Source organism: Gobius niger (assembly GCF_951799975.1).
Source record: "Gobius niger genome assembly, chromosome: 1".
NCBI lineage: Eukaryota > Metazoa > Chordata > Actinopteri > Gobiiformes > Gobiidae > Gobius > Gobius niger.
Genome location: NC_136852.1, coordinates 46,124,890 through 46,134,770, shown reverse-complemented (window position 1 = coordinate 46,134,770; position 9,881 = coordinate 46,124,890). Strand labels below are relative to the sequence as shown.

General features: G+C 39.5%; 1 protein-coding gene across 2 annotated transcripts; it reads right to left on the bottom strand.

The window, feature by feature from the left end:
• Nucleotides 1-1,499: 1,499 nt before the first annotated feature.
• LOC306971991 (cytotoxic granule associated RNA binding protein TIA1-like) lies at nucleotides 1,500-9,636 on the bottom strand. 2 transcript variants are annotated; one of them, XM_079568434.1, is made up of 12 exons: nucleotides 9,447-9,636; nucleotides 8,464-8,560; nucleotides 8,096-8,194; nucleotides 7,546-7,600; nucleotides 7,356-7,443; nucleotides 7,164-7,239; nucleotides 6,962-7,070; nucleotides 6,723-6,818; nucleotides 6,296-6,380; nucleotides 6,019-6,157; nucleotides 4,494-4,654; nucleotides 1,501-2,859 (listed from the first exon to the last, which is right to left on the bottom strand). In XM_079568434.1, exons 1-12 carry the CDS (start codon nucleotides 9,470-9,472, stop codon nucleotides 2,727-2,729), a joined length of 1,164 nt encoding a protein of 387 aa, XP_079424560.1. In that variant the 5' UTR covers nucleotides 9,473-9,636; the 3' UTR covers nucleotides 1,501-2,726. The 2 variants fall into 2 exon arrangements, with proteins under 2 accessions (XP_079424561.1, XP_079424560.1); XM_079568435.1 differs by lacking the exon at nucleotides 9,447-9,636 and having other exon boundaries at nucleotides 1,500-2,859; nucleotides 8,101-8,194.
• Nucleotides 9,637-9,881: the final 245 nt, after the last annotated feature.

Genomic DNA, 9,881 nt, shown 5'->3' with positions numbered 1-9,881 from the left:
GCTTTAAGGTGTTGCTACAAACACTATGAGTAAAGTCATGTAAATGCTGAATGCAGACATCGCAGTTCAAAACATGGCTGATATGTCACTTCTTGGATGGGAACCAGGTCTGCGAATAATAACTTTTTGATGAGGAAAATATACGACAGTGGCAACATGTTGTGGATAAATCTCAGAGCAGTGGCTGTAAATAAATGTGTCTCAAAAGCGCTGTCAAGGGTTCATGCCAAAGACTGAAGAGGGAAAATACTTGGAGCAAGACCGCCATCTAGTGCACAAAGCTGTAAACGCAAGCATAATGAAAACAGTAGATGAGGGCTTTGCTCGGCTTGAATCAAAGCAAAAATAAATTACAAGTAACTTCTATTAACTTCCAGCACATAAGACCCAATTATGCAAAAGGTCAATAAAAAGGCAGTGTAGAATGTTGCATGAGCTCCCACTTGGAGTTTGCGTCTAGTCCAAAGATCTTCTTTAGAGTGATCCTACCTTAATTAAAAGTTATAAACCCATAATTTATTTCTGGGATAATTTAAAAAAATATGTCCCATCATTGAAATTTATAGCGGCCCAGGTCCTACAAGCTAAAAATGAATACATTTAAATCAGCTGCATTGGTCACTTTATCGCACTCATAGACCAGGCTACATTTATTAGTTTGAAAAATATTCTATCCATTTTATTTGGTACTTTATAGTTTAATGTTAATGAATCATCCTTTCAGAAATATACGTAAGTTATGTAATAGTAATATACACATAGGTCTAAATTACTAACAGTATTTTGTGTTGTAATCATGATTCATGTCACAAAACAGTTTGTCTTGTGTTAGTTCAACATAGAAAACCAGACTAAATCTAGATTAATGACACACAATTGCACACAATAAGATTAAAGTAAGCAAGCCGACACTGCTTTAGCAACATCCTGTACTTTGGGGAAAACGTCCATGTGCCTGAAGGATTTACGTCACTGTTCTTGATCTCACAGATAATTACACTTCTGTTACATGTCTGGGAACAATGAACTTGTCAAACTCGTCTGAACGGCCGGGCCTCAGGCTGCAATGATCCACTGCACCGTAAACATTATTTTCATTTTTACACAGTTCAGGAACTCAAGGTTCAACTCCGTAAAAACTTACAAAGCAGATTTTGTGTAATACTCGATAAAGGGGAAAAGAAAGAATAGTATAGTTTGTCTCACGTGGATATAGCCTACTAGGTTTTCTCCAATTGAAAATTACTGACTGAGACACAGGACGAGGTAGCAGATTTAGGTACTGTATCTTCAGACCTTTATATTCTGTATGGACACGGGCCATATAGAAATGAAATATGGCAGATTAAGTCAGTTCTATAGTGCAAACAAAAAATCATGAACATTTCTTAAAAGATTCAACTTAAAAGAACAACCTCCATCACTAAAAGCTAAGGATGTGCAGATGAAAATGAAACAAGAAAAATGAATACAACATGTTTATTATGTGCATCAGCATTTTAATTGGACAAAGCAAGAAAACATTGATTACAGTAGCAGAGTCATCAGTTTCAGGGCTAACACCTTTTTCTAAACAAAAGGGTCTGAAAATGGTTTGTAGGCACTGCCTAATTTAAAAAGAGTATCTTGTCAGCTAAAAGAAACCAGCTCTATAAGGCAACAGTTAGATCATAGGCCTCCCATTTCTCCATCAAAAAGAGTGTAAAGATTGAATCATTCAGGTTTGATATAAAATACTGGCGTTTTGATAGATATCTAAAAAAACATCACAAGTGTCCATCAGGTTGGCCCTTTCACATGTGAGTCTTGGTAAATTTAAGTCTGCACTGCATGGCAATGCGGTTAATCCCTGCATGTGTGGTGTCGTACTTTGCCAGTGTCACAGAAAGAGTGCCACTCCGCTCTGTACAAGTCGCGTTAACTGTAGAGTTTCAAACAGAAGAGCAAGCACCCACAGTCAACAGTAGCATTTACATACATGGTTCAAACGATGAGTATTTACAGGTGGCAAAAGGTTTGAGGCTGTTCTGAAGATATGGAGAACAGGAATGCAACAGGAAAACGCTTTGTTTTCAAATGTGTCCATTTACAAGAGAGAAAACTGTGCAATATTCATCTGCCCTTACAGAGAAACAGCAGTGGCAACAATCCCTGCAATTGGTTTTGAGAAATGAGTACAAATTAAGGATTTTCCATTCCTCTGTAGTAACTAAGCTCGATAACTTAAGAATGACTCAAAGCGTTTACAGTCCATTAAAAAAAAAAAAAAAGAAAAAGAAAAAAAAAAATCGGAAAAAAAATCTTGTCGATTGAGTCAGAAACAAGATGTGGAAGCAATTTTTGTAAAACCAAAAGAAGCTAAATCCAAAATGTATGTCCTTTACAGAGAATTTACAGTTAACTTAAAAACGCTAGGAGCCCTGTTATTTTGAAAGGAAGGGGGTGGGGGCTAAAAATCTTGCCTATACCACATTAGGGGTTTCTGACGATGCCAGCGCGGGTTCAAATCCAAGTCCCTCAAAAATATAGCCCCGTCATTGGGTGGAGGGGTGGGAAAAAAATAATTTACAAAGTCTGTCCCGAAGGATCCCAGAAAGTCCTGTCTTAGAAAGTTTGTCGGGGCAAGTACACACCCCTGTGGAGAGCTTCAATTGTAACAGCCATTTTGTAGGCAAAATTGAAGGTGGTCAAAAGAAAAATCTCCCTGACTTCCTTGCCTGTTTTTATCAGTGAGTGGGGTATCCGGCCGCTCCCATACCCGGCTGGTTGGCTATCATTGTCCCATTGAGTGGTGTCTCCAGTACCCCACCATTACTGATGGCGCTCACGTTTGTCCACCCAGCATTGGCCGGTATTTGACTGCAAAAAGCACAGAAAGACACACAGAGACAGAAAAACAAAAAGCCAGCAGGTTAGAAAAGACAAGGCGATAGTGGTAGTAGTAGTAGTAGTAGTAGTAAAGCATTAAGGGACGGCTCGGGTTGTTACAGCTACTTGGGTATGTGTATTATAGCCTATTTCGGTAAGGGGGAACAAGCAAATAAAAGGTGGGGAGAGGAAGGGATGTGAGGCGACATCAAGAAAGTACAGGCGCACAATAAAGCACACATGCATGATTGGGATTCTGCTTTAAAGTATTTGCAATGAAGTTGAGTTTTCTCTAATAAACATACAAACTAAATACTGCCAGAGGACAGGTATAACAAGTATTTAAGACAAAACAGCGCATTGAAATATTTCAAGTCAAAATTTCAATTTGATAACATTTTCTTAAGACATTTTAATGGGAATTTACAAACTAACACAACTAATGGGGTGCCACACAATGTGCCTAACATCTGCAATAAAATGAAAACAAGTACTAGGGATTACTGCGCACTAAGAGTTCACACTTCAACTTCATGAGTAGATCAGTAATCTCAATCATGCAATATATTGTGCAGCCTTACTTTGAGGGGGCAAAAGACGCGTGAGCATATGTGGGTGGACAAGCAGACACAGCATCCGGGCTCAAGCTAGCGAAATGGTTTTCAGATCCACCCCCCTCCCTGCTGTTCATTTTGCATTTAGCCAACAAAATATTAAAGTAATATGAATGTCATCAATGGAAAAAACTAAGCTGTTTGTCTTGCGCTTGACCAGTTGCTTTTCTTTCAGGCTCTTGGTGACCACTTTATATAAACGGGCAATAGCAGGACACGTTTCTTTGGGCAAAGTAATACAAAAGCCTAACATGTAACAAAAATACACCCTTTTATTCATAAGGTATGAAATGGTACTGCACGGTCAACCCAAACAGGACAAATAAGCGACAACGTTGATCTCCAGTTGTTGATTTTGTTCAGTCAACTGAGCCAGGTCGATTCACGTAAAATAAAGCATCTTGGACATGCCTGGGCAGATACGATATTGAATCTGTCAAACCCAACAATTACCACTCAAAATTATGGTGTTTCTTTTACTATGCTACTCGTAAGAATGGGTGTCAGCCAATCGCAGCTCGCAAATGAAAGACGCAGATATCCAACAAGTTTAATGGTCAAAGTCAGGAGGCAAAACCTGGGTTCAACTAAACAAAAGAAAACTGGGGCCTGGGAAAGGTTGCACTACAAACTGAATAGTTGCCGTCATTACACTTTCGGTCGTCAACATTAACTGAAGACACAGCATTAAGTTACTTTTTTTTTTTGGCTTCATAGTATAGTTTCTTTTTTCCTTCTGTGAGCTGTTAACAAGTCCCTCAGAAACAAGTAGAAGAAAGATGGAAATCCGTTCACCCCCAAACTTTCGAGACCTATCGTTGCCGTTTCGAATCCTTTGATTGTTATTCTCTAAAGCTCGCTTATGGTGGTCACGGACAGTCTATGGATTTCTCACAGATGCATTTGTGTTGGAGGATGAGTTGGTTTTGGTTCAGCTGACAGGGCACACAGTCTTGGATGGGACTCTTGCAGGATGGTGGTGATTGGCAGCCCTGTTTGATGGTTACTTACTTATAGCCCTGTTGGTTCCAGCCCTGGCCGTACACGTTGTAGGTGGGGACCTGCTGCCACCCGTTGGGGACGTACTGACTGATCTGGGGCCCGTTTCCGTACCATTGGCCCCACTGGCCGTAGGGCTGGGCTGCCGCCGCCGCGTAGCCGATCTTGTTTTGCTAAAAGATGAAATGGACGAGTTTTAAATAGTGTCTGTACTATAATTAAGCTTCTCAATTCAAGAGACTCTTTTTTGTGTTTTAATTGTCATGAATACGTAAAGAAAGTCGATTGCAAACTGGCTGATTCAGCTGCTATTGTCTGGTTTGTTTTGTGTTTATTTTAGAGACATGTGTACTGTATTTATTGTCCCCATAAGGAAATTTGTCCTGTGTATTTCGACCCATTCTTTGATGTTGCTGGGGTAAACCGGAAGGAGCAGTAGGTTTTGAGCCAGGCTAAGGATAAAAAAATCACCTGGCTGGAGGATTAACCTATTGTGCATGTTTTGAGCCAGGTGTTCATTTCATCGACGAAAATATTTCATCATAATGTTAGTCAAAGTATTATTTCTATGGACTAAAATTACACTAAAACTATGACTGAAATATTTTCGGTGACTAAAATATGACTAAGTAAAAACTAAAGGAAGAGACTAAAATCAGCAAAACTTCCAATGACAGTTTGAAATGGCCTATCATTTACATTCACGGTCAAAGGAACAGCTCTGTGCTTAGTTCATGTGGGGGAAGCTCCATGAAGCAGAGGACCCAGATTAATATTATTAGAACAAATATTATAAATGCAAAGTTGACTGAATTTTCCTTATTTAAGCGACTATACTTACAGGCAATTTTAGTCGACTAAAACAAAAAACAAACATTTTGAATGTGGGAAACTGGAGCACCTAGAGGGCATTAACAACTCCACACAGAAAATCTTGCACGGACTAGAATTTGAACCCGAGACCCTCTGGTTGGGAGGCTATGGCGTTAACCACTCAGCCATCGTACATTTGTCCTCTTTTTATGAAGTTTAAGTCTAAATCCTTATTGTCAATCACCATTTAAAAATATATACAGCAAATTGGGATTGAGTGACTCCCAACTGCTCCACAGATCAGTGCCCTTGAAGGATTGGGGAGGAGAAAGGGAGGCCGGGGAGGATGAGAGTTCAGCTTTTTGACAGCCTGATTAGTCCTTGTTTAAAAATACTTATAAAAAAGGTGCATTACGCAACTTTTAAAGCAGAAAAAAGTTGATATTTGTGTGTGTTTGACCTTGTAGTGACCCAGCAGTTGTACGTGTTGTCACCACAAGGTCAAACACAAACATCAACTTCATTCTTTCGCTTAAAAACTTACATAATGCACCTTTAAGTCAAAGCTTAGACCTGTTATTGACCTGGTTGTAGCGAGACAGCCTTATCCACAAGGCTGTCAGGAAGCTGAACTCTCTCCCTTCCCAAAGCTTCCACCATTTGTAATCATTCTGGAGTACTACATACATAAGGGAGTATGAATGGCCACCTCACTCGCCTTTACCTGTGGCATGGGCATCTGCTGCATCGAGCTCATCATGTCGGGGGTCTCTTTTCCCCAGTAACACTTCACTGTGTGGCCCTCTATAGACGTGCCATTCAGTGTCACAATGGCATGGGCTGCTGACTCATGGGAGTTAAACCTGGACAAACACATTCAGGTTTAAAATGCCGAATCACTATTTATACACATTTGAAAAGTGTCAAATAAAAAAAAAAACACTTCAACTCAAAGCTAAGGACCAAACAAAGGTCAAGCAGTTTATAAATTGAGATTGTACCTGATAAATGAATAGCCTTTGTCAGGGAATACTCGGATTTCCATGATTTGTCCGAAGGTAGAGAAAGTCTGTCTCATCAGTTGCTCTAAAGGGAAAATATATTAAGTAAGAATTGACATGACACTTACACTTCAAGACAAAGATATTTTAATTAAGTCCTGCTTCCTTCCAATTCTAATGCATGCGTTACTCAAGATCCATGAATGTGCATGAATAGATAACTCTGAAAACATTATTTTTGTGTTTGAATCATTTGAACATTTTTCTATCTATCTCTATCCGTCTCTTCTCTGAGCAAAAACAAACAATGATTAATTGAATAAATTGGCTGGCTACTATTTTGACCATCTTTGTTCTCATGAGTTTTGAGCTTCCTGGGTGTCGGAGAAAATTAATTGCTCTTAATTTTATTTCAAGAGTTCCTGACCTGTGAGACCTGAGCTGACACCGCCGCAGTACACAGTGCAGTTACTGGGGCTGGACTGGCACATGACTTCATCAAAGCTTAGGTGCTTCGTGTTACCTGAAAAAAGAGGAGGTTACGTCAATATCAATTGTTTCTATACTCTAGAAACAAACTTCTAATGTCCTACACATGTTAAAAGAACTATGATCTCTATAAAGGTTCATGAACATAACATTGAGGCCGACTGAAATTAAACTCACTCTCGTGGCTGCTCTTGGGCGCAGGAGGTTTCCTCGTGGCCCAGTTTGTGCGGATTGGTCTGCCTCCTAACCACTGTCCGTTCATGTGCTGGATGGCATTCTCAGCATCCTACAAACAGAAAGATACAGCGCATCAGTGAATTGATTCTAATGTTCCTTTTGCAAAATAAACATTAGAGCTTAAACAGAAGAACTATTTTACCCATTTGTTGAAGAACGATACAAAGCCGTAGCCTTTGGATTTCCCGGTGGCCATGTCTTTCACCACACGAGCATCTCTGCAGATAAAGGAGATACGCTTTAGCGTGTGGGCTTTTCATACATCATTGTTCTTCAGAATACAACTTAAAAATTATCTAAACACTGCCATTTGCCTGTAAAGCAGTGTACTTACGATATTCTGCCGAAGGGTGCAAAGGCAGATTTGACGTCTTCTGTTGTTATTTCAGGGCTCAGGTCTCCAACGAAGACGTGAAAATGATCTTAAAGCACAAGACATGTTTTATTACAATTATATGGTTGAGAATGGGTTGACATATTATAAAAATTGCTAATTAGACCAACTTAAACCAGTTTGTACTTACTACTTGTGTCTTTTTTCTGGCTTGTTGGTGTTGTCGCCCAGTTAACTTTAACCTCCTATAGAGAGAGAAAATGAAACAACATGTGGAGTATATTATTTACCGCTAAAAACAAATTTACACTAAGAGCTGCACAGATTTAAATTTAGCTTGACTTTTGGGCCTTCGTTTCAGTGTGTTATGGAGAGGGTATGCAGATGTCTCCGCCTTGGAAACAGAAGCCAAATGAGTGTCAACAACAGAATTATGAAATTTGAACATTGAGGGTTTGATGATGTTTGGAATGAAATTGATGGGCATATATATATGTGGTATATATACCAAATCATATAAACATGAAAATACATCCTTTGTTCTTTAGTGTTACATCTTAAAATGAAAATGCACATAGTCACTCGTATGGGTCCTTGATAGTAATGGGATGCATGTTTACTTATATTATTAAAGCTTTTCTCTATACTAAACAAAACCTAATTTAATGATGTCTATATGCAGCTCTTCCCATACCCAATTCCCACCCATCCCCACTCACCCTGTAGATACGATAGCTTACCTTACCCAATATTTTCCTTCCATTCATTGCTGCCAAGGCAGCAGCAGCGTGTCTGTTTTCATAGAACTCCACAAAGCAGTAAGGGTCATTCCCCGTGGGCTGTAAGATATAATTATATTAGACCTATTATAATATATAAGAACAATAGAGTTTATTTACACCGTGCGTTTCATTCCTAGGAATCGCAGGGCATTAAATAGAACGCATTTGGCCAGAAGACTTATTACAAGTACCAAGCAAAATTACTTTTTCCCAAGAAGATGTATAAAAGTCATTCATATACCAAAGTACTTTTGCCTATTTACTGGTTTATTTTTTGCTTATGTAAGCAGTATCAACGGCCCCAATCATCCTTGTTTCATACTCACGTCAATAATCATTTTACAGCTTTTGCAGGGTCCTATCTGTTGGAAGACCTGGAGAATGAGGGGCTCAGTGACATCCCTGGACAGGTTTCCCACATACCTGCGAAAAAGGAAACAGAAATGCGCCTTTGTCAAACAGGAAGTAGCAACCAAACAAAGGCCGGTTAGCCTCAAACCGCAACAAGTTAAAATATTCATACTTTAATGTCGTCCTCCTCAGTGTAAATCAATATTATGAGTTTACAGAGGCATTTAGGATCAGCCCACTGTGTGCGGTCACATTTAACTGGAGCCGTCCCGGGCCCGTTCAGCGTTGACGTGGCTCGTCTGCGATGCTAGCAGGCTAAACATCATAGGCTAATCATGATGCTAGCAGAGAAATGGGCCTTGCATTAAATGGAAGTCCCCTTTGAACAGTTGAACACATTTACGCAATATTATGTTGTTTTTGTAAAAATCAACACCGCTATTCTGGCAGCACTAATTCCGTGATCAGGCCCATGTGCATTAAATAATAACCGAGTGTAATCGCATCTAAACTTTGCTAACAATAGTTAGCATCAACAAGCTAGTACTTGATTTACATTTGAGAACACAGATCGTGTAATTTTAACTAAGTGCCAGAAAAGGTTTCAGCTATATTTCAAAGCAATTTCTTGGCGATGCTAAACTGGTTTGAAACAGCACACAGAAATGAATTTGCAACACGTTTATCAAATAACAAGGTAGGCTCTACCATGATGCTAACTATGATGGTAGCATTGATTTGCAGTTTGCACTCGCTTCATTTTAGCCTTTCAATCTTCATAGAAAATATCCACATTGCCGGATAATTTCATTTTCTCTGCGATACCACCCTAGCCTCAATACTACAACAAATTTAAAGCGCTTTTCTGCTCAATAATTGACCCCGGTTTTTCACGCCGAAACAACGTGGAAAACCTGAGCCGCGCCGCCGTGTTCCTTCAGACATAAAAAATACTCACAATGTTTTGGGCTGATCGTCATCCATGGTCGAGCTGCAGTGGTTACGTCCTGAGAGCGATTAATCCAAATACATAAAAATAGTTCAAGCTGTACAGAAAAGTACACAATGTCTTATGTACAGGCCGGAGTGTGATCAGTGCTGCTCTTTCAGACAGAGACAGCCCCAGTCTGAGCCAAACAATAGGAAGTGGAAGATGGCGGAGGAGCGGCGTCAGCAGCGTGAGCCTGCAGAGAAATGTGGCAAAATCAAAGCGGTCTTTCCTCCCACGCAAAACTCATTTTCATTAAATATGTCATAATTTCCCCATGTTTACAATAAATCCACATCCTTGCACAAATATTAGCCATTGCATGTTGAAAAATAACTATATTGCTCACATCTGGAAAGACGCAAACGTTTTACTAATATATACATTTTTTTTAAAAATGTATAT